Source organism: Cervus elaphus, chromosome 19 (genome assembly GCF_910594005.1).
Source record: "Cervus elaphus chromosome 19, mCerEla1.1, whole genome shotgun sequence".
In the NCBI taxonomy this organism is placed as follows: Eukaryota; Metazoa; Chordata; class Mammalia; order Artiodactyla; family Cervidae; genus Cervus; species Cervus elaphus.
This window is the reverse complement of record NC_057833.1, coordinates 51387541-51413533: the sequence shown is the minus strand read 5'-3', so window position 1 is coordinate 51413533 and position 25993 is coordinate 51387541. Positions and strand designations below refer to the sequence as shown.

The window sequence follows — 25993 nt, the reverse complement described above, 5'->3', positions numbered from 1 at the left end:
TGAAATTAAATATTAGTTCCTCAGTTGCACTAGTCACATTTCATATACTCAATAGCCACATTGCACAAGTGACTACCATGTTAGGTAGCATAGCTATGTAACATTGTTTCTCAGACTTTGATTTACAGCCAACTAATTTAGTAGGCCGACCACCTTTTCTTGTTAAACAGAATAGAAAGGAATAAAATTAAAAAAAGAAAAGAAAGGAATAAAATATAACAGAAACTATTATTATATCACACATAAAAATAATACATATTTTGGAGTGATACTTTTGTTTCAGTACGTAGATATTGAATCTCTGTGTACTGTAAGTCACTAAGTAAATATTTCTTACTCTGGAATATAGTAAAAAGTTTTGAAAACCACATCTACAGCATCTAGTAAATTGCCTTCCACATAATAGGTAAAGTAATAATATTAGTTCAGTTGACTTGTGATCAGTGGCACACATTTGTAAGTTGAGAGTTAAAATGATAGGTTTGTTTTTTTCCTAATGCTATTTAACCGAGTTTTTCTCCATGCAAAGTTAGAGGTTAGAGAGCAATAGGTAAGCTAGAGAGGTAGGTTAAGGTCAGATTATGCCATCCTAATAATTTCAAACTATTCTGTGGGAAGTGAGGGGTCATAGCAGGGTTTTAAGGTAAGGAGTTATCAAAAAGACTGTTCTGAGAAGGAAAAAACAACTTAAAATGATGATCACTTTGACCACAACAAACCACTTTGTGTTTGCTTCTAATTACCCTAGAGTCAAGATCGTTATTTTCTGTTTAAACTACAGAGTATAAGATCTTTCTTCTTGATTAAAACCCCTTTACACCAGTGCCTCGGAGAAGGCAATGGCAACCCACTCTAGTACTCTTGCCTGGAGAATCCCAGGGACAGAGGAGCCTGTTGGGCTGCCATCCATGGGGTCTCACAGAGTCAGACACGACTGACGGGACTTAGCAGCAGCAGCAGCAGCACCCCAGTGCCTAACATTCCTTTTTCTCTTCCCATGTTCATTTATTTACTCTGCAGGATTGCCTACTTCTGCTTTAGGCTCTCCAGGGGACTTCTTTGGACATGCCATGGTCCATTTCCCTAACCTACCTGTGTACTTCAAATCCCTGGTCCTTCAAAGAACTTCTGATATCATTGCTTCCTAGATTAATCAGAATAACTGCTTCTCTAGATTCTAATTCCATTGTCTAGGCAGAAAAAAAAATCATTGGTTACGCTTCAGAGTTTCCATTATTTACTTACTGTCCACATGATTCCCATCACTTCAGATGTATATAACCTGTGTAACTTAATGTAAACATTTCTCTCCCTTTATGTATCAGTTTAATCTTTGATGATGGTGGTTGTTTTTGGCTTTTAGACTTAAAAGAGTAGAGAGTTAAGTTGAACATGTTCCTTGCTTCAGGATACATGAACACCTTTATTCATTCATTCATTCATTCTTTTCTTTATATCTCTCACTCCCATTCCCTTTTCCCTACCTAGGCCACCTTTCAAATGCATTTTATGTGTATCTCTTTGTGCTTTTGTAACATTTGTATTGTTTTGTATGCTTCTATTTTTATCTAAACAGTGACATATTTTGTATCTCATTCTGTTTGACTTTTTTCACTAAACACTATGTGGTTTTTATAAAATACTTTTTATTTTGGAAATAGGAAGGTAGAACAGGATAACCTCCATATCCACATAACCAAATATCAACAATTACCACTTTGTGGCCAATATTGTTTCATTTGTACACTTCCCTTTTCCTGTATCATGAAGCAAATCCCAAATGATAAATCATTTCATCCATATATATTTTAACATGTTTGTGTTACAAAGATAGGAACTCTTTTAAACGTTCCATAAATACCTTACCATTGTTACACTGAAAACATTTTAGCAGTAGTTTGCTACTATCAAATTGGTATTTCAATTGTCTCATAAATGTCATAAGTGCTTTTTGTTTGTTTAAGTCAGGGTCTGGATTGGATCCATGCATTGCAATTGGCTCAAATGCCTTATAATCTCTAGGTTTCCTTCCATCTCCCTCTCATTTCTTTGTAATTGTTTGTTGAGGAGCCAGCTCTCTGTCTCCAAGGTCTGGAATGTGTTGATCATCTCTTTGTAGAGTAGTTTGCCCCTCTGCCCTCTGTATTTCCTATAAATTGTTAGCTCGAACTGCATTCTAATTCAGGTTTTGGTTTTGATTTTACAGAACTACCTCATGCTGTCTTCTTCCATCAGAAGGCACATGCTATCTGGATAACTCTGATTTTGTGGTAGTAGTGCTCTGTTTTCAAGATACATCTCTCTGCTGTGTATACCTAGTTCTCTGTACTCTGTGGTCTGAAACCATCACATTTTTTATACCCATTCCCATTGTGTACTCTGCCTCCAGCTCATTGTCACCACAGTGACAATGATATCACAGTGCAGTGATATCACTGCAGTGATATCGTAATATGCATCACTGTATACCTAAGACTTCTTTGGAAAACAGACCTCACACAGCATTGCTTTATCATCAGATGTTTTAAGCTGAATTTGCCAAGTATTGGCAAATTGCTCTAAAAAAATGCCTACACTTGTCTATACTTCCATCAGCAATACCCATTTTCTATATGCTTGCCAAACTTGACGTTATCCATCTTTCTAATTTTCACTAGTCTAGTGGGTAAAAATAAATATATCTTTTGTTTATTATGCGTTTTCTGGTTATTAGTAAGTTTGAGACTCTCATGTAGTTGTTTGCCATTTAGATTTCATCTACTGTAAATTCCTCTTCATAGATTCTACCCATGTCTCAGTGGTAGTTTCTTTTTCTTAATGATTTACATATTCTAAATATAAATTCCCTGTTGATTTTTAAAAGTTCAAATATCTGTTCCCATTATGTCATCTGTTTACTAATTTTCTCAGTGGATGTCTTATTTATAACTTTCTGTTCTTTTTCTTTCACAGTTACGTGTTCAGTCTACCTAGACTCCGTGTTAGTGTACGGTATTAAATACCGGGAGGTTTTTCCTCTCTGTAAAATGAACTAGTACCAGTCACTGAACAGTCCTCAGCCATTTGATTTTTGTAGTGCCCCCTTTATTGTAGGTTGAGTTTCTGTGTCTTGGGTCTCTTTTTTCCTTCATTGCTCTCTTTGTTCTTGAGCAAATACCATACTATATTTATTACTCTGGGTGTGCAGTTTGTCTTAATATCTGGTAGGACAAGGACTTCCTTTTTCACATTTTTCAAGGATGAGTTAGCTTTCCAAGGACTTTTATTTTCCCCCATGAACTTTATTCTTAGATTTCTTTTAAAGATTCACCTAGAATTTTAATTGTGACTGCATTGAATTATAGATGAATTGGTGTTAACTTGACAGCATGGACTCTGTTTCCATTTATTTAAATCATCTTCTGTGCCCTCCTGTGTTCCCTTCTCCACCCATAGAGATCTTGGGTCTTCCTGGTTTATTCCTAAATATTTTATAGCTTAAAAAATTTTTAAAAACTGTTGTGAATGATATCTAACTCTTATTATATTTTAAAAGTAAACTTTATTTTGAGATAATTATAGATTCACATGACGTTTTAAGAAATAATACAAAGAAATAACATGGGCCGTTGACCCAGTTTCCACCAGTGGTAACATCTTACAAAACTATAGTGCAATATCACAACCAGAAGATTAACAACTGATATTGTAAAGATATAGTACATTTCCATCATCACAAGGATCCTGCCTATTGCCCTTTTATAGCCACACCTACTTCCCGCCCACTCTGCTCTGTAACCCCTGACAGCCAGCTAATCTGTTTCCCATTACCATAATGTCACTTCAGGAATGTTATATAAATTGAGTCATTCAGTTCAGTTCAGTTCAGTTCAGTCGCTCAGTCGTGTCTGACTCTTTGTGACCCCATGAATTGCAGCACGCCAGGCCTCCCTGTCCATCACAAACTCCCGGAGTTTACTCAAACTCATGCCCATCGAGTCGGTGATTCCATCCAGCCATCTCATCCTCTGTCGTCCCCTTCTCCTCCTGCCCCCAATCCCTCCCAGCATCAGGGTCTTTTCCAATGGTCAACTCTTCGCATGAGGTGGCCAAAGTATTGGAGTTTCAGCTTCAGCATTAGTCCTTCCAATGAACACCCAGGACTGATCTCCTTTAGGATGGACTGGTTGGGTCTCCTTGCAGTCCAAGGGACTCTCAAGGGTCTTCTCCAACACCACAGTTCAAAAGCATCAATTTTTCAGCGCTCAGCTTTCTTCTCAGTCCAACTCTCACATCCATACATGACCACTGGAAAAACCATAGCCTTGACCAGACGGACCTTTGTTGGCAAAGTAATGTCTCTGCTTTTTAATATGCGCTCTAGGTTGGTTATAACTTTCCTTCCAAGGAGTAAGTGTCTTTTAATTTCATGGCTGCAATCACCATCTGCAGTGATTTTGGAGCACCCCCCCAAAAAGTCTGACACTATTTCCACTGTCTCCCCATCTATTTCCCATGAAGTGATGGGACCAGATGCCGTGATCTTAGTTTTCTGAATGTTGAGCTTTAAGCCAACTTTTTCACTCTCCTCTTTCACTTTCATCAAGAGGCTTTTTAGTTCCTCTTCACTTTCTGCCATAAAGGTGGTGTCATCTGCATATCTGAGGTTATTGATATTTCTCCCAGCAATCTTGATTCCAGCTTGTGCTTCTTCCAGCCCAGCATTTCTCATGAGGTACTCTGCATATAAGTTAAATAAACAGGGTGACAATATACAGCCTTGACATACTCCTTTTCCTATTTGGAACCAGTCTGTTGTTCCATGTTCAGTTGTAACTGTTGCTTCCTGACCTGCATACAGGTTTCTCAAGAGTCATAACGGTACATAAAATTTTGAAGTTAGCTTTTTTTTATCCACCATAATTCTCTGGAGATTCATCCAGGTTGTTTTGTGTATTGGTAGTTACCCCTTTTTATTGCTCAGTTTTATTCTGTGGTTTGGATGTAGACAGTTTGTTTAAATGTTCATTAATCTTTTTTTTCCTCCACCTGTTCATCAGAAGAAACAGTAATTTATCTTTACAAATAAGAGCTTTAAAAAAAAAAATGAAGGTGCCTACTCTTTCTATGAAATATTGTTGGTAATTCATCTATATAATAAACAGTGACATTTTTAAATAATGTGAACAAAAAACAGAAAAAAAAATTTAAGGAACTTCAAATATATTAAACTGACAAATATTTTCTGATTCTGGTGTTCCAATTTCCAAATGACTTAGTTTTTCATGAGTAAGAGTTTAAATTCTAGATTTTGAACTTATAATAATATTTTCTTTTTCTTCTTTTTTACAGCAATTTGAGATTTTTGATGATTGCTTTAGCGTATGCGATACCACTTGGTGTATTTGCTGGCTGGTCTGGAGTTCTGGACTTAATTTTAACACCAGTGCATGTCAGCCAAGTAAGCATTTTATTTCTTTATATCTTGTAGGTATTTTTAGTTCACTGAAATTCTGAGTATTGTCTACCTGTTCTTACATTTAGCTTCAATGCCTAGGTAAAGCATTATCCTATATCACTGCTGCAAAAGGAAGATCTTTATGAAATAGTTATAAACAATAATAATTTTCTTCCTGGATTTTGTTAACCACCATGAATTTCACATATGATTAATGATGCTAATAAAAGAAAAATAAAGAATGAAAAAATCTTAGGATCCTTGGCTTGGTTTATAAAGGTGAAGATCCCATCATTAAATATAAGGCTATTCATACATCTAATTCCTCACTTTCTCTTCAGTCTCAGTATCTCATTTCCTTAAAAATAACCATTTCATCTATATGCTTGATGACATCCATTCCTTCTCCTTGCTTCCAAATAGCGTGGTAGAAAGGGGTAGAGAGACTAGAAAGGTCAAATGGAAGAAATCTAGCACACTGATCCATTGTATGAATAAACAATAACTTTTCCAATCTTCTCTTGATGAACATTTGGAATATCTACATCTAGGCTGTCATAAACAGTGCTGTATGGATATTTTCATATCTTGGGGCACTTCTATATACATTTCTACTGAATATCTATCTAGTAATGGAATTGCTAGTTACAGGGTGTGCCTGCTTTGATAGATGATGCCAGACTCCTCCAAAGTAGTTGTTTTAGTTTGTAGTCCTACCAGCGGTACATGAAATTTCTCCTTCCTGCACATCATTACCAGCACTTGGCAGTGTTAATCTTTTTAAATTTAGATGTGCTGATGACTGTGCAGTTGTATGCCCTTGTAGTGACTTCCATGACAGCTTTTTAAGTGACATCCTTTTTTTATGACACACCTGTTCAAGTTTTTTGCCCACTCCCTGGCTGCCTTTTTCTTACTGATTTGTAAAGAGAAGAGCTGTGTGAAAGTGGTCTCCCCAGGAAGGCTTGGCTGAGGAATGGACTGCACATGTAAAAGGCAAAGCTACCAGAGACTTAGAGAGATTGCTGTGGGGTGGAAAGCAGGACGAACATAGTAGAAGGCAAGCGTGTAGGACCCTTGGAGTTCTGGCCCAGCCAGAGTGGTAACAACTTGGTAATATCTTAGGCTTCTGTTGAGACACCAGAAAGAACAAACTTTAGAATCAAGGACCATACCCTCAATAGAGTAAAGCCTATTCTTGGACCCACCATGAACAAAACCTAAAACCAAGCCTTGACAAAAATGTCCAGAGGACATGATTTGGAGATTGAAGCCTGCCAGGTGAAAGGAACTTGAGAAACAACTTGGTTTCTAATATTCTTCACTAATAAAGTACAAAATTAAGCTTACACAGGTTCAAGGTGATCAGCCATTAATTTAATGGCATACTAACTCAAAAATCAACTATCTTAGAAAAGATAATCCAGAATCTCTATCATCCACAACATATAGTAGACAATTTTTAAAAAATTAGACATACAAAGAAATAGGAAAATATGGTTCTTATTTAAAAATAAAAACAAAAGATGTAGTCCATAGAAACCAATTTGGAGATAGTCGAGGTGTTGGATTTAGCAGGCAGAAATGGTATTGCAAAAGAGAGAGTGAGAGAAATCTTTTCTTGCTTGAAATTCATAAATCTATTCCCATATATTATTGTGCAGAACTCTCTTATCCAGTACAGTAGCCTCTAGTTACATGTAGCTATTTAATTTGAATAGTTTGAACTAGTTGAAATAAAGTTAAAGTGAAAAATTAACTTCTTCAAAAGCACCAACCCATATATTATCGTGCAGAACTCTTATCCAGTACAGTAGCCACTAGTCACATGTGGCTATTTAATGTGAATTGTTTAAACCAGCTTAAACTAGTTGAAATAAAATTAAAATGAAAAATTAACTTCCTCAATAGCACCAACCTCTTTTCAAGTGCTCGTGGCCACTTGCAACTTATGGGTACCATATTGGGCAGTGTTGACATAGAATATTTCCATCATCATAGAAAGTTCTGTTGAGCAGTGATGTTCTGAAAACTTTATTGTTATTCCTGTCACATTTAAACCTAGAATTGAATTTTGTGCTTGTTATAAGGTAGGGATTAAATTTCTTTTTTCCCAGATAGTTGTTCATTAACCTAACACCAATTTTTGAAAAGATCGTTCTTTCCTCATTACTCTCCAGTGTCATCTTTGTCATAATGAAATACCCTTATGTGCATGGATGTTTCTAAATTATTTTTTCCTCTGGTCTATTTGTCTGTCTCTTTGCCACTACCAAATTGTCTTAAGTATTTTAGTTTTATAATAGGTTTTAGTGTCTAGTAGAATAAATACTCTTTGACATTTTGATTAGAATTTTATGAATCTCTGGGTCAGCTGGAGAATTAGCTTTTTTGTAATAGTGAGTCTTCAAAATCATGATCATTATATCTCTCTTCATTTCCTTACCTAATGTCTCTCTAAATCTCTTTTCTGCAAAAACACCTTCTATATATTTGTTAGATTTATTACCAGGTATTTGATGTTTTCTGAAGCTATTATAATTGGTAACTTTAAAAATCTTACTTTTTGTTGGCTGGCATGTAGAAGTATAGTTGGTTTTTGAAAGTGATTGAAGTACAGCTCATTTTATATCCAGCAACCTTATTAAATTCACTTATTTATTTATCCATAGATATTTTCACCTCTCTGCATACATCTCATATCAGCTGTTACTAATGACAATTAGAGAAAAATACATTTAATAAAATTCAACACTGAGATAATCATATGGTTTTTCTCTGTTAAACTGCAGATATGGTGAATTGCATTTGTTGATTATAAAATGTTAAACTACCGTGCATTTCTGTACTAAATCCATTTTGTCAGTGAGTTACTATACTTTATATATCATTGAATTCAGTTTGCTTGCATTTTGTTTAGGATTTTTTGCATTTATGTTCCTGAATGAGATTAGTCTATAGTTTTTTTTTATCCTGTCCTGGCATTTCAATTTTAGTGTCAAGATTTTGCTAGTCTCAGAAGAGAACTTCTGAAATGTTTCCTCTTTATCTATTATTGAAAGATTTTATGTAAGTTTGATGGTGTGGGGCTTTTATTTTTCCATAAATATTTGGTAGATTTCGCTGATAAAGCCATCTAGTTTTCTTGTGATACCGTTTTTCCTTTATTTCAGTCTGATAATCTTTGTGTTTTAATCGGAATATTTAGTCCATTTGCATTTAATGCAATTATTGATAGATTTGAGTCTAAATCTACCACGTTATTGTTGGTGTTAGGTTTTTTCCAAACTAGTCTATCCTTTTTCTCTTCTTTCTCCTGGACTAAGTATTTTTTACTACTCTGTTTTCTCCTTTTATTAGCTTGGTAGTTTTAGTCTCTTTTACTATTTAGTGGTTATCCTAGAGGATACAGAATGTACATTTCACTTATTGACATCTATTATAAATTAGAACTTTTACTTCTTCCAGGACTGTCCAAGGTCCTCAGAACCCTTTCATTTCATTTAAGCCTCTACTATGTGTGTATGCTTAGTCGCTGAGTCGTGTTGTCTTTGCTGCCCCATATAGCCCACCAGGCTCCTCTGTCCATGGGATTATCCTGGCAAGAATACTGGAATGGGTTGCCATTGCCTCCTCCAGAGGGTCTTCCAGACCCAGGGATCAAACCCACATCTTCTGTGGCTCCTGCTTTACAGGCAGATTCTTTACCACTGAGCCACCTGGGGGGCCCACAATGGGGTATTACTCAGCCATAAAAGAGAATTAATCCTGCCATTTGCAACACCATGGATATACCTAGAGAATATTATGCTTGGTGAAGTAAATCAGATATATCACTTATATGCAGAATCAAAAAAATATTACAAATGAATGTATATGCATAATAGAAACAGACTCATATATAGAAAACAAACTAGTGGTTACCAAAAGGAAGAAGAAAATGGGGAGAAACAAGTTAGGGGTATGGGACAAAGAAATACAAACTACTATGTATAAAATAGGTAATCAACGGGATATATTTTGTAGCACAGGGAATTAGAGCCATTATTTTGCAATAACTTTTAGTGGAATATAATCTATAAAAATACTGAATCACCATGCTCTACACATGAAACTCAACTATGTTTCAATTTAAAAAATAAGAATAAATAAAAAGCAAGTCAAAATGAAACACATTTATTCTGCTCAAGGTTTGTAGGACTTCTTCAATCTATGGCTTGATGTCTCATCAGTTTCAGAAAATTAGCCAATGTCCCTTCAAAACTTGTTTCATTTTCTCTATTTCTCTTTCCTTCAGTGATTCTAACCATATGTGTTCTACTTTCACACTTCTTTCCTAGGTCTTTTACTCTCTGTTCTGAATTTTCTATTCTTTGCCTTTCTCTGTTCAAACTGAATATTTTACCTAGCTTTTCTTCCAACTTATAATTACAGTTTTCAGCTCTAATATGCTGTTAAACTCACCTATGAGTTAACTTCAACTATTATATTCTTAAGTTATAAAATTTTTATTTGATGCTTTTTCATAGTTTCCAAATTTCTGTAGAAATGCTTGATCTTGTCTTTTATTGTTTTTGAAGCTATTAAAAATAGTTTATTTGAAGTCTATATTTCCTAATCCCTTTATCTAGATCCCTTGTGGGTCTCTTTATATTTGTGATATTCATTCATGTTTTCTTATGTGTTCAGTTATTTTTGACTGAGTGCTCAACATAGTATATGAAAAGTTGTAGCAATAACTTAAGTTTGAAATGGTGTTCTTTTCCTCTAGAAAGTACTTATGTTTTTTCTTAGGAGTCTAAGGATCACTTAATCCAGTTTGAAGAATTGAGATCATTTAAAACTGGGTTTTAGTCCCTCAGAATATGGTTCCATGTCTTTCTTTCTCTTTTTTTTTTTAAGTTCCATTTCTAACTTATACCACTCTTAGGCATGGTAGTGGTTTAGTTGCTAAGTTGTATCTGACTCTTGTGACCGCATGGATTGTAGCCCGCCAGGCTCCTTCCATCCATGGGATTTCCCAGGCAGGAATTTTGGAGTAGGTTGCCATTTCCTTCTCCAGGGGATCTTCCTGACCCAGGAATTGAACCCCAGTCTCCTGCATTGCAGGCAGACTCTTTATCGACTAAGCCACCAGGGAAGCCTGCTCTTAGGTATAGTCCTTGGCTAAAGCCTGGGGTTTTCTACAAGGCCAAGCACCTAAGAGCAAGCCTCAAACTCGTTTTTTTTTTTTTCTTCCTAGATTCATGAGGCTGTCAGTAGCTTTTCAGCCCCTTAGCTACCTTTTCTGAAATCAGTAGATACACCCCTAAGGAAAAAGTGCCCCCGAATACCCGGGCTTCCTTCTCATCTTATATCATGGTTCCAGAATTATGAATTACTTTCTTGACTGTCTGCTGCCTTCAGACAGATTTCCCACTCCAGATTTTCTGCTTTGCAACCAGAAAATTAACTCAAATTACCTAGTGTACCTTTACTATAAGGAGAAAACCTTTTAGTTTCCTCTTTTTCTGGATGGCAGGTATTCCAAGCATACTCAGCTTCAGGAAAGAAAAGTGTAGCACCAATTCAGATGATGCTGAGTTTATAGATCTTATGATTCATGTTACAAAGCCTGAGAAGCCCTTCCAAGTGTCTCTCTCTGTACAAACTCTTAAGAGATAACAGAGACTATGAATCATACCAGGTATTAAATAAAATGAAATTTAAAGTTAAGTAAAAGCAGATCTTCTGGGTTGGTGAACACATAGAAGTGTCACAGCCCCAAATTAATTAAATTCAAGCAAAGAAAAAAATTAATTAATTATTGGGGAGAATGTTATTAACTAAAGCAAATATCATGAATAGAGAAAGCAGAAAATGACGGAAGGACCAGGGTTAGTACAGTCAGATACACAGTGGTTCTTCACCTGATGCAGGACCCCAGTGACCTAGAGGAGATGAGAATGTTTATGGGGACCTCATAGTATAATAGGCCTCAGTCCATAGCGTTAATGAATGCTAAATGCAAGAAAAGGGGCAGTTCTGAAGAACAGAGAACTCTCTTGCCCCACATGCCAGTAGTATGAAGGAAAACATGTAGAGATGATTTAAGTCTCTGGTGTTATTTTTCTCCAGAGAACATTTATCTTTGCTTCTGGCACCAGACACTGGTAGAGCAAGAAGATTTGTGTGAAGTTATTGTAATACTAAGAGTAGGCTAAGAATCCCAAAATTCTGAGACTGAAGAAGACATTTGTTTCTCATTCACATAGCTATCTAGGACAGTTTGCCTAATAATCTAGGACAGTTGTTCACAGTTTGGATTGCTCTCTTGCTACACTGATTTGGACACCTAGGTTGCTTCCACTTTGAAGCTCTTCTCTCTCCTAGGGCCTTGTCATTATATGCATGGATGAAGCTGGCTGACCATCCAGATTCCAGCTGGCAGAGAGGGAAAGAAAGCATTGAAGGAGGCATACAGTTGTCTTCTAGGTTCTAGCCTAGAGATGGCACACCTCACTTTTTTCCACTTCCATTAATGAAAACTTAGTCATGTGGTCCCATGTAGCCCATGGGCTAGAACATGCAAACTAGCTAAATGCCGTGGCAGGATAAGATATAATATATTTTGGTGGACAGCTGACCAGTTCTATCACATCTGTAATGAAAGATATGACTAGAAAAATAATAAGAGATAGAATTTAGTTTGGGCAGCTCCCAAGTGCCAGGGCAAGTTTGGACTTTGTCCTATAACCACAAAGAAAGCCAGTAACTGTTTCTGAGCAGGGAAGTGGAATGATTGAAATAATTATTCTGGAAATAGCGGACAAAAAGATTGCTAGTACAGGAGTCCAGAAGTACAAAATAAGAAAATAAGCAATTGTGATGCCCATGATGGGGAAGGAGAAAAAGAAGACAGATGCACCAGTATTGTTCAGAACACATGGAATGTCAAGTATTGACAACTAACAGGTATTGGGCACTTTGCATTGATTAACTTCTTTAATTCTCAGAAAAACCCTCATTATCCCCATCTTACTAATGAGAAAACTGAGACATGGGGTGTGCATTGAGACAGAACCCAAGTCATAGTAAGAGTTAAAGCTACATGAGTGATTAGGAAACGTAGGCAGCATTTGTAGATTGCTCTGAGTAAGTTTGTCCATGAAGGTAGGGAAGAGACGAGACGTTAGATGTTGGAGAAACATCATCAGGTACCAACCACAGCTCTAACCTTTTTTGAGCACTTCCTGTATGTTGACTGATATTCTAAGGTTTGTGTGCAAGTTATCTCAGGTCCATGTTATAGGTAAGAAGACCTAATTTGCCCAGAGTCACAAAGCTAGTAAATGACAGGGCTGGAAATGTTTTCTTCAGGAGTAGAATGAGCTGTCCATTTGAAATCCAGCACAAATTCTTAGTCTCCACAGGTACTCAACCTGTTTTCTCTCTCTCTCTCCCACCCGCAACCCTCTTTTCCCCCCACTCATCTGTGTTCTCTTAATACATTTTGACTTGTACCAGACATTTTAGCACTTAATTATTGCCTAGTCATTTCCTGGTATTTATTTAGATAAGTTTGTATTAACTAGTCACACATGAATCCTTTCATTTGATTCATTTTCTTAAATAGTATTTCCTAGATTTGATGCCATTTAGCTATTAACATACTGATTAAAGACGATTTTTTCCGTGGCTTCTAAACTGCAACATGATAATCTTGTATTAAATGTGTCTACCACTTTCTTAATAGGTGGATGCTGGCTGGATTGGATTTTGGTCCATAGTTGGAGGCTGCGTTGTTGGAATAGCTATGGCAAGGTGAGAATATTTTACGGTAAACATGTGAGGAAGCAGAATCAAAAAAAAGCCCAAAGGGAAACTCAGCTACCCTAGATAAACATTAACATTTAAGGAAAAGTAAAACAGGCAAAAGTCAAAAAAAGGACACTTGTTCAGGCTATAAAAAAATCCACACGCAGTAGGTAGAATTTGGTGCTACAAGAAACCTTCTCAGGAGTCCACTGTAAAGTGTTCTTGGAGACTAGAGGTGTATTTCCAGTGTATTAAGCTTCCTCTCTCCATATTTTTAAAGAACAGCATCTACAAATGGGAATCAAGGAAAGATGATACAATAATAAAGGCAGATTGATAGTTACCAAGAGTAGAAAAGAATTGAAGGGAATCATTCGTAAGAGCATATCTAGAATTTTCCATGAAAGTCAGTTTCCTGATGAGCATATATTTATTTCTGGTCTTTTTTGACAGGTATGACCCTATGGTTATCCCATTTTGATGAAAAATGCCCATAAAGACTTTGAGTTTCATCAAACTCTCTTTAATCTTAACCCAATATGACAACACATTTTTAGAATGAGTCAGAATAAGGGGGAAATCTCATTTATTCTAAAAAAAAGAAAAGAATGAAAATGTCACTCATGTAGGTGACTACCTATAAAACTACTCTTGGTGTTTCCAGTGAGATGATATTCATTCACTTTCCAAATCATTTTACCCCGTTTAATCAAAAACAAAATTGGGTAATCAACTTTACCAGGAAGGGAAGAATCTAACTACGTATTTGGGGAGATCAAGTAAGATATGTGAAGCACCTGTCTGTCTAAATACTTAAACATAATTGACACAGGATAATATTATATCTAGACCTTACAGTTTGCGTAGTGTTTCTGGGCTAATAAAAGAATAAATTTACACTGTTATTTCTAAATCACTTTTTCTGAGGTTTTTATAAGTTAGGAAATATAATAAAATCAAAAAGCTAAAGAAGAATATGAGCACAGCTATTTGTATGAAATCACTGCACTGATACTATCACTTTTGATAAGAATCCTATCTAATTTTTCTAATTAAATCTCCAAACCAATGATAGTAAGTCATCATTTACCAAATCCTTTTCTGAGCATCACATAGGTCAAAGAGGGACACATTATGTATCAGAAATGACATCTTATATGTGCCTTTCTCTGTATTTTTTCTACAAACCCTTAATTTTAACTTTATGGAAATAGAACTAGAGGGAAAAATTAGAATGAGGACATTTCTGTTTTTAAATTGTTGAAATGAAAGTTTTAAAAAAGTACAGCCCTTACTCTGGAATCCAAAGTCAATTGTAATATCTCCTAAGCCTAAAATCAATTTTTAAATTATATTCAAAACAGCCTTTTTGGGGTCCCTAGAATGGAATCTCCTTATAGACATGAGTGCTTTAGGTGGTGGTTTTTTCATGTGTGTGATTATGTTACTAAAGGTTGGGCTTTCCCTGGTGGTTCAGATGGTAAAGAGTACGCCTGCAATGCAGAAGACCCAGGTTTCATTCCTGCGTAGGGAAGATCCCCCTGGAGAAGGGAATGGCAACCCACTCCAGTATTCTTGCCTAGAGAATTCCATGGACAGAGGAGCCTGGCAGGCTACAGTTCATGGCATTGCAAGGAGTCAGACACAACTGAGCGACTAACACTTTCATTTTCACACACTACTAAAGGTTACTACTAAATGTGCTATTTTGGTCTTAACAGTACACTTTGATGGTATTAGCCCATTTGAAAGGACTAGGTCTCCAAAATTGGTGGACCAGAGTGGTCAGTTTAGTCTTATGTGATCAGGCCCTGGAAAACTTAGTAACTGTTCAACTTCACTCAACTGGTTGTACCAGAAAACTGTTTTATTCTTTCATACCAGCCATCTGCCTATCTCACCAGTAAGTTCATGCCACATCACTTAATATAAATCAAAAAAGTAATGAGCATAGAATTAACACAAAGCTTTTGGATTTTCTTGAGGAGCATTTTCATCAAGCTGTGGAACATTTTTCGGAGTACATAAGAATTTTCTTTATCAACTTTCATAGTAGAGAACTAACCAGTCACTGGGCAAAGAAAGCTGCATCCATTTTTCCCACCAAAAGATGGCATCAGCTCTCATAGGAAGTCATTTTAGTCTAGATAACACGACAAACATGACTAACCACGTCATGTCAAATAAGTGCAAAATGAAAGAGAGTATTGCAAGTCATATCATTACAATAGAAATTAACATTTATTTTACAAAAGCAAAGAGAAAACATGGTAAATGTTGTATTTGTGATGGGATCAGATTTTCTACAATAGGAACAATTCTGAAGGACAGAGTAAGTTGTGTACAGACAGAGCCAGGCAATTGTGCTTATACAATCAGTGGTTCATCAGCAGATGAGGAAAAACAATTGGCAAATGGACAGGTTTTTGGTCATGACTAAATAGTAAGTATCTCTACCAGGAGTTTCATGTTAATTCAAGACAAAGCAGGATTTTTAAGAATTTAAAATGCTATGAAACATGAAAAAATTTTGTAGAATAAATTCACTATTCTAGAGGTATGTTCTTGCTCTTACAAACCATACAGTCTGAGAGGGAAGAAAAACAATAAATGCAAAAGCAAGAGATATTTCAATAAATGCTATGGAGAAAATAAAGAGTGTGAGGATGGGGTGGGGAGGGCCATGAGCATGGAGAGCCTTCCTGAACTGAGACCTGAATGACCTAAGGAGTAAGCAGGAGTAAGTCATGTGACAGTCTGGAGATGCCAGCATTCCAGGACAGGGGCAGAAGCTGCAGCTGCCATGGGAAACAACCTTAGTATGTAGGAGAAGCAGAAGCAGGGCTGTGCAAGCAAAGAATAGAAAGGCAAAGGGAAAGTGGGGGCAGAAACCAGATCATATAAGAAGGGCCCCAAGGCTCTGATGTAAGGATTTGTATTTGGCTCTAAGTGACTTTGAATTTTGGGAGAGCTGTCTTTGTAAGTTTTTATCAACATTGGCCCATTTTCTAAGACTAGGACATTATGTGCTCATTACTGGATATTTGGAAATTATAGAAAAATATTTAAAGAAAGTAAAAGTGGCAATTAAAAACTCAGAATCTATCCTGTAATTTATATTAATAGATACATAACAGATCACATTTTATGTGTTTTATAAAAGAAAAATCACAGAGCAACATTTATCACATACAGATACTCATGCACACAAATACATAAAATGTATCAGTTTTTAAAAACATAAAGACTTGCTTTTAAAAGATGCATTGAAATATTTCAAGATATTGTTGTTTAATGACAGTGTGTCATTGATGTAAAGAGTATTTTAAAAATCCAGCTAGGATTAATACATTGTTTCTTTTCAGGTTTGCAGATTTTATCAGGGGTATGCTGAAACTAATTCTGCTCCTCCTCTTTTCTGGGGCTACACTCTCATCCACGTGGTTCACCCTGACCTGTTTGAACAGCATCACACACCTGCCTTTAACCACAGGTAAACACAGATTGTTTTGAATTTTGAATGAATATTTTCAGTTTATAAAAGCATATATACACTGACAGTAGGGCTTTTTCCATGAGTAATTGTTAAATATACAGAAAAGGTCTTCCTTGTCCAGCCATCAGACCATAATCCCATCTAAGAAGGAACTGAAAATATTCCCATTGGTATTTTGCATATGGAAATGTATAATATTTTGCCTAAGCTTACATAGCTTGGAAGATCGTATCAGAGCATAATACAAAGATTTTTATCTTCTGTATAGCCATTGCTGCTGCTGCTGCTAAGTCACTTCAGTCGTGTCCAACTCTGTGTGACCCCATAGACAGTAGCCCACCAGGCTCCCCCTTCCCTGGGATTCTCCAGGCAAGAACACTGGAGTAGGTTGCCATTTCCTTCTCCAATGCATGAAAGTGAAAAGTGAAAGTGAAGTCGCTCAGTCGTATCCAACTCCTAGTGACCCCATGGACTGCAGCCTACCAGGCTCCTTTGTCCATGGGATTTTCCAGGCAAGAGTACTGGAGTGGGGCTATACATCATTGTTAAACAGGAAGGAAAATGAACAAAGACAAAAAGCTATGTTTCAAGTACATACCAGTAAAATTCTTTGAATGAACACCTATAGGTTTATTTTATAGTTAGGCTTTTAAAAACTTTTTATTCAATCTATATAAACTAAAAACAGAAGAAAAAAAAAGTTCACTATTTCTCCCACCCCGACCTCTTGCAGCCACCAATCTCTTCTCTGTTTCTATGACCTTGGTTTTTGTGGTTTTTGTTTTTTTGTTTGTTTTTAATTCCACATATAAGAGAGATCATACAGTATTTGTCTTTCTCTATCTGACTTACTTCGCTTAGCGTAATATCCTCAAGATCAAAACATGTCACAATTGGCAAGATTTTTTTCTTTATGCCTGAGTAATATTCTATTGCATATCTTTTCTACAATTTACCCATTGTTAGGATTAGGTTGCTTCCGTATCTTGGCTACTGTAAATAGTGCTGCAATGAACATGGGGGTATGGCTGTCCTTTTGAGCTAATGATTTCAGTTCCTCAGATAAGAAATGAGATTGCTGGATCAAATGGTAGTTCTAATTTTAGTTTTTTGAGGAACCTAAGTACTGTTTTCCATAGTGGCTGCACTAATTTGCATCCCCACCAACAGTACACAAGGGTTCGCTTTTCTCCACATCCTTGCCAACACTTATTTCTTATCTTATTGGCAATAGCCATTCTGACAGGTGTGGAGTGATATTTCATTGTGATTTTGATTCATGTTTCTCTGATGATTCATGATACTGAGTTTCTTTTACGTGTCTGTTGGCCATCTGTATGTCTTCTTTGGAAAAATGAGTATTCAGATCTTCTGCCCATTTTTATTGCATTGTTTGCTTTTTAGTACTGAAATGTATGAATTCTTGGTATATTCTAGATATTAGCCCCTTATCAGATAAATGGTTTGCAGTTATTTTCTTCCATTCAGTAGGTTGCCTTTTCATTTGTTGATAGCTTCCTTTGCTGTGCAGAAGCTTCTTAATTTGATGTAGTCTCAGTTGTTAACTTTCACTTTTGTTCTTTTGGTGTCAAAATCAAAAAATTATTGCCAAGACCTGTGTCAAGGGGCTTACTGTCTCTCTTATATTTTAGGAGTTTTATGGTTTCAGGTCTTATGGATTCAAGTTATGATTTCAAGGTTTTATGGATTCAAGTCTCTGATTTTGTGTTAATTTTTGTGTATGGTGTAAGATAGTGATCCAATTTCATTCTTTTGCATGTGGTTGTACCATTTTCCCAATATAATTTTTTGAAGAGACTGTTCTTCCCCATTGTATATTCCTGGCTTTTTTGTTGTAAATTAATTGACTGTAAGTGTACAGGTTTTATTCTGGGCTCTCTGTTCTGTTCCATCCATCTGTGTCTGTATTTTTATGCTAGTACCATACTATTTTAATTACTCTAGCTTTGTTGTATAGTTTGAAATCAGGGCATGTGATGCCTCCAGCTTTGTTCCTTTTTTTCAAGATTGCTTTAGCTATCCAGGGTCTTCTGTGGTTCCTCACAAATTTTAGGATTGTTTGTTCTATTTCTATAAAAAATGCCATTGGAAGTTTGATAGCTATTGCATTGAATCTATACATTGCTTTGGGTAGTATGGACGTTTTAACAATAGTTATTCTTCCAATCTCTGAGCACAGAATATCTGTCCACTTATTTGTGTCTTCTTCAGTTTCTTTAATTAATGTCATATAGTTTTCAGTATACAGACCTTTCACCTCCTTAGTTAAGCTTATTCCTAGATATTTTATTCTTTTGTTATAATTGTAAATGGAATTTTTTTCCCTCATTTCTCTTTCAGATAGTTTATTACTAGTATAGAGAAATGAAGGGTTTTGTGTTGATCTTGTAGCCTACAATTTTACTAAATTTATTAGTTCTAACAGTTTTTGATGGCATCTTCAGGATTTTCTATGTATAATATCATGTCATTTGCAAATAGTCAGTTTTGCTTCTTCCTTCTCTGTTTAGATGCCTTTTTTTTCCTTGTCCAATTGTTGTGACTAGGACTTCCAAATACTATGTTGAATAAAAGTGGGGAGAGCAGGAATCCTTGTCTTATTCCTGATCTTAGAGGAAAAACTTTCAGCTTTTTACCATTGATTATAATGTTAACTGTGATCTTGTCATATATAGCCTTTGTTATGTTGAGATACATTCCCTCTATACCTTCTTTGTTAAGAATTTTTATCATAAGTGGATGTTGAATTTTGTCAAGTGCTTTTTCTCTCTATATCGAGATAACCACATGGTTTTTCACTCTTCATTTTGTTAACATGGTGGTTAACATTAACTGATTTGCAGATGTTGAACCAGTCTTGGATCCCTCGAATAAATCCCACTTGATCATGGTTTATGGTCCTTTTAATTTATTGTTAAATTTGGTTTACTAATATTTTGTTGAGGGTTTTTGCGTCTATATTCAGCAGGGATATTGGTCTGTAATTTTCTTTTTTTGTGGCATCCTTGTTTGGTTTTGGTATCAGGGCGATGTTGGCCTTTTAAAATGTATTTAGAAATTTCCCCCTCTTCTATTTTTTGGAAGAGTTTAAAAAGGAATTGTTTTAGTTCTCCTTTGAAAGTTTCATAGAATTCATTAGTGAAGGATTTTGGTCATGGACTTTTGTTTGTTGAGAGGTTTTTGATTATTGATCCAGTCTTTTTTGCTAGCAGTTTATCTGTTCAGATTTTCTATTTCATCATGATTCAGGCTTTGTAGGTTGTATATTTCTAGGAATTTACCCATTTCTTCTAGGTTGTCTATTTTGTTGGCATATAATTGTATTATAGTAGTCTCTTATCCTTTGTGTTTCTGATATCAGTTATAACATCTCTTTCATTTCTGATTTTATTTATTTGAGTCCTCTCTCTTTTTTTCTTGGTGTGGTTAGCCAAGGAATACAATATTGGCAATTTACATATTGTTAGCTCATCCAGTTGACCTGAAACATTTATAACTGCAGTTGTTTCTGACTGTTATTAGTATCATTTGGGAATCTATATTAATCTTTCCGTGGCTGCTATTAATAAGTTACCACAAATGTTGTTGTTGTTCAGTCACTAAGTCACGTCTGATTCTTTGCAACCCCGTGAACAGCAGCCTGCCAGGCTTCTCTGTCCATCACTAACTCACTGAGTTTCCTCACACTCATATCCATTGATTTCAGTGATGCCATCCAACCATCTCATCCTCTGTCGCTCCTTCTCCTCTTGCCCTCAATTTCCCCCAGCATCAGGGTCTTTTCCAGTGAGTCAACTCTTCACATCAGGTGGCCAAAGTATTGGAACTTCAGCTTTAGCATCAGTCCTTCCAATGAATATTCAGGGTTGATTTCCTTTAGAATTGACCGGTTTGATCTCCTTGCAGTCCAAGGGACTCTCAAGAATCTTCTCCAGCACCATAGTTCAAAAGTGTCAATTCTTTGGCCTTCAGCCTTCTTTTTGGTCCAACTCTCACACCCATACATGACTACTGGAAAAACCACATTGCAAATGTAGTGACTTAAAAAAAACAACACAAATTTATTATCTTACATTTCTGTAAGTTAGAAGTGAGCTTGAATCTCACTAGGCTAAAGTCAAAATGTGGGCAGACTCTAGGGAAGAATTTGTTTCCTTGCCTTCTCTAACTTTTAGAGGCTGTCCATATTCCTTGGCTTGTGGCTCCCTTCCTCTGTCTGTAAAGCTAGCAATAGCAGGTCAAGTCCTCATACTGCATCATCTGTTTTTTCCTTACAAATCCTTCCTTCATCATTTGTTCCTTCCTTCCCTCTAAACATCATATTCTGCCTCCTTCCACTTTTAAGGATCCTTGTGATTACATTGGGTTTACCCGGATAATCCAAGATAATCTTCCAGTTTTAAAGTCAGCTGATTAGAATCCTTAATTCCATCTGCAGCCTGAATCCTTTTTTGCCATGTATAACCTATTCACAGATTCCAGGATCTCACACATGAATATCTTTTAGGGGAAGGAGGGAACATTATTCTGCCTGCCACGGGATCTTTTTAGAATTACTTTGACAGATTATTTTATAAGCCAAGAGGGCTCTGTTGTTGCTTCTTTGCTTTAACAAAAGATTGTTTAAAATGCATATTTTTTATTCCATTTGCAAGTAATATTCAGCTACTTTTTAGATTATATGTTTAATTATGGGATTATTTGTTATAAAGGTAGACTGTAGGCTTATTTATTATAACAAGCACTTATATGGATAGGAATATAGGGGAGTCTGAGAGTGGCTCTGTGGGGACCTGTTACCCAGTGGCATGGACATTCCATGAGACTCCATGCATAAGAGGATGATTCCTTTTGGCTGCATGTAATTAATGTATATTGTATATCCCAAGTTGGATTTACATGCTCTGTAATAAAAAGATCAGAAGTTTGCACATCAGAGGCATCAAATCTTTCAAAGACAACCATTTATTTAGGAGTGAGTGTAGTGACAAGAGAGCAGTGGGATAAGATATACCCACCATTACCAAACTGTACCAACCCAGCTGTGGCTATTTAAAAATGAAATAAAGACCCATTTCTTTTAATAGGTGGATATTATTTTTTTAATGGCTACTAAATTATTAAGACATGTGTATATATATATATATATTTATTTATTTATTAAATTGTTTGAGCCTAACCATGTAATTAACAGAATTGTTAGCTATTTTCTTTGACTTTGAGGCAACACTAAAAAATTAGTGAGATACAAATGGTGCTGAGAAGGAAGATTGGAAACCTCTACTCTGTACATCCTGCCAGTATTCCCTCTTCTCAATGTTTATTGCTTTGCCTATAAATCCCAGTTGTCCAGAGTAATCTTTTTTGGATACTTCACACTTTTAATATACTAACATTCCTTCATTAGGGTTTTGAGCAATTTTGGCAAGTATTCTGAGCCAGAAATTTTTTTTTATTCTGGTGTAGTTTCAAATTTAGCAGTTATTCAACATTCTGGTGGAACAGTTTTAGTTTACAATTCTTCTTGTTCATGGCATTACACTCAAAAGTTTTTTGTGATACTGTATGTCAAGTATGCATCTGTTAGATTTCACAAGAACACAGTCATGAGTACATGATGAACAGACTTTTTTCCTTGAATTAAGTGTAGAATATTCATTATAAGATAGTATGTTCATTGAATATCCTATATTTTCTATTTAACCTGATAAAATTAACAGTTTAATCTCTGGATGGCAGCATTATAAATTTAGTTTTCACCTCCATTTTTGTCTGGACTTGTAACAATGAGCTTGTTTTACTTTTATAATCAGAAAGCATATATATCTATATATTTGAAAACTATGCATCTTTTTAAATCTTTAAAGGAAATTGATGTAATTGATCCCAGTCAATACTTATTTTCCCATTCTGTCCTTAAAAATTATGTTGGACAGAAAGGAAAGCAGAATTCTGAAATAAACCAAGGCTAGAATTGAGAAATTGAGTTTGAGGTAGATGTCCAAACCACTGAATTCATAAATTCTCCTGTTTTCAAATGTCCGTTTATTAATGTCACTTAGAAGCTCCCGAATGATGCATTTTTAACTTACAAATATACTGAATTAAGACTAGATTTGTTCACATACATTCTCTGAATTATCAGAGTATTGTTTTCTCTTTCCCAATACTTAGCAGTTAGTATGTCTTATCTTCGTATCAGCCTGGAAACATGGAGCATGGACTTTTGCCTTATAAATTCTGATCCCAGCTCCACCCTAGTACCTAGCACAAGCCCTGAGTAATGAATGAATGAGTGAATGAATGAATGAAGTATATTTTATCTCCATTTTGAATCTCAATACGTATGACTTACTGCCAATAATAGTCAGGAAGCTTGGCCACTCTTTATTATTCAGCACTAGCTATAGGAAGGTCAAAGGGCATATTTTAATAGAACAATGGAGAATTTGAATAAATCTGTCACACATTCTCTTTCTTACTGCCTTTGTAGAAGTCTGACCTAATTCCTTTTAAGTAAAAAGTTTTGATGAAAGGGAAGTTATTGCAAAATCTAATTATAGACACATCTAGACCTTTAGGCTGATATTTCAAGTCAGTGATGGCAATTTCATGTTTCTTTTTTTTTAACCAGAGTCATTCTTTTTTTTTAATCAGGGAAATGTCTAGTCTTTTTCCAGTTTCTAGCAAAATTAGTATTTCTACTATTGCTTTTTATAAATCAGAAGAATCTACATGAAAAGTATTTGAAAATATACACATTAATTATAACAACATAATAAATTAAAAGCTATAATTTTGTTCAACCCATGTGTTATAAGTGCTACTACTGCTAGAACCTTCTAATGGAATTTTTTGGTAGTTCACTGATCTTGATGTTACTGTTACCATCTCTTCAGAAGAAAAACTGGATTATTCCATTCTATCTCAAGGTGTACTATTTTCATACATGTACAAACATCCTCTTGAAGGTTCTCAGTGGTATGCTTCTAATATTTCTGTAGGGAAACTCAATATTTAATATCATATTATGTCTTCATTAATTGAATTAGTTGTAATAGGGAAATAAATAAGCTCATGATTAGACGAGTTTCGAAATCTTGAATCTTAATGCTATAAACAAAACTATGAAAATACATTATTCACCTTATCTGAGAAATAGCTGTCTAGCCTTGCTAGCCGCAATTCACATGTCATTTTTCACTGAACAGATGAGTACTTTGAAAATGACATTTTGAAAAATGTTAGCACTTTGGTATTGAGTTTGTTGAAACAATGTACTTTAACTGTTTAACAGAAGATGCTTTGGGAGAAGTTCTTTAATGCAAGTTACTAGAATGCCGAGGTGGTGATAATGGGTAGGGGGGCATAAGGGGGAGATGATTAGCTAGACAGAAACCCCTTGAGGGTGATAGCCCACTAAAAGCTGACATCAAATGGTAATTGAAGAAAGGAAATGTATTTGTTTGTATTGAAAATCATGTGAAATGTATAGACTAGAGAGTAATCCTCTTAATGTATTTTCATGCATTTTACCTTTGTTAAGATAATTATGTCCCATTTTAATAGCATGCAAAGAGATAAAAACAAACTTGCCCAAAAAATGAGGGGAAATGAGAAAACTCAGACAAGGGTGATGAGCATAATTAAAGAAATGCACATTATTAAGGAAATTAGAGATTTTAAGCTTTAAAGAAAGAAGGCTAAGTAGTGAATTATTATTTTCAGTTTTATGAACTAAAAGTGAATTACTCATGTTGGTGACTGATTAAGGGGCAAAAATAGAACAGGGATTAAAAGATGAGAATGGATTTATGAAAGGCTCAGCGAAATGCTTCTTACTGAAGAAGGTCTTGTAATGTTCATCCATGGAGATTTTCAAGGGAAACAAGTCTTCGGGTAGAACCTGTGTCTCTTGAAGGTGGAGGGTTTGACCAGATGGTAAGTGTTCCATGATTTAATAGTACATTGCCTTCTGCAGGACCAACATCATTCTTTGGGATCTTAAAAGTTGCTGATAAACCTCAACTTAGGTTGTCTCATTTCCCAACCAGTCTACTCTGGGCCCACTTTTTCAGAGGATTATTAGTTATTATTATTATTAATAGAGGATTATTATTATTAGTGTGCTTCATTTCTGCAAGATAATAACTATGCTTTCAAGCCATAACGGACTGTAAACATAACAGTTAGTCTTTATAGGACTGAATTCTGCCAACAAAGGGTCTAAACGAGAGACACACACAAATTAATAACATGCAGAAAGAAAACCATCACCATGAATGAATACTGCAGCAAAATATGCCCCCTCCTCTTTTGAAACCCTTTCATGTATTGCATGTTTAAATTAGTGATAGGTCATTAAGGCCACAGCAGTCATTTTTTGAAAGAAAATGGGAGGCTGAGTTGAAAGGCACAGTTCAGTGATATAGAAATGTGTATTAGTATGTGTGTATATATAAACATACATATGTATTCTATATATTCAATATGCTCAAAATGTATGAGGAACAGTAGTTAGCAAACTTTTGAATGTTTACCATTTGTCTTTACATATATATCTTTATTTCTAAAAGGAGTATTTTCACTTGCAATGTCAAGTTTTAGTTTTTATAAGTATTTTTAATAAAGGTCTAATCTATAATAATTCCTAGTTAAGTTTCCTAACTTTTATCATGAAATAAAAATTCAGTCCATATGCACAATATTAAAAATTTATCCAATAAAGTGTATTAATGTTAATAAACCTATTCTTTAGGGAAATTTCTTGATTCTAATCCTTAAAATAATTTATGATAAAATATTGTTATTTTATAATCCTTATTTCATATTTATAATGCTTCTTAATAAAACTGTAAAAAAATTTCTGTTATTATCCTCTATGAAGCACCTTTAAGATTTTGTTTTTAATATCCTGGTTAAGCTTTCCACCTACATGTATCTAAATTTGTTATTGATCTGCTTAAATGAACCTTAGTCATCATCTGACATAACTTATTCAATAAATGAGCTCTTCCATTACAACCCAGATATATGTTCATATGACCACAACTTTAATGAAAACCTCCCTTTTAAAAAATTTACTTTTAATTGAAGGATAATTACAGTGTTGTGTTGGTTTCTGCCATACATCAACATGAATCAGCCATGGGTATACATATGTCCCCTCCTTCTTGAACCTCCCTCCCACATCCACCCCATCGCACCTGTCTAGGTTGTCTCAGAGCACCAGTCTGAGTTCC

The 25993-nt window shown here is 35.4% G+C and overlaps 1 protein-coding gene across 1 annotated transcript in view; it reads left to right on the top strand.

Moving 5' to 3' along the window:
* Positions 1 to 25993, top strand: part of SLC49A4 (solute carrier family 49 member 4) — an 84708-nt gene that overhangs the window by 40766 nt on the left and 17949 nt on the right. The window contains exons 5-7 of the mRNA XM_043873964.1: positions 5332 to 5440; positions 13173 to 13240; positions 16600 to 16727. Of these exons, the coding sequence (XP_043729899.1) occupies positions 5332 to 5440; positions 13173 to 13240; positions 16600 to 16727 (305 nt within the window). The remainder of the gene's footprint in view (positions 1 to 5331; positions 5441 to 13172; positions 13241 to 16599; positions 16728 to 25993) is intronic.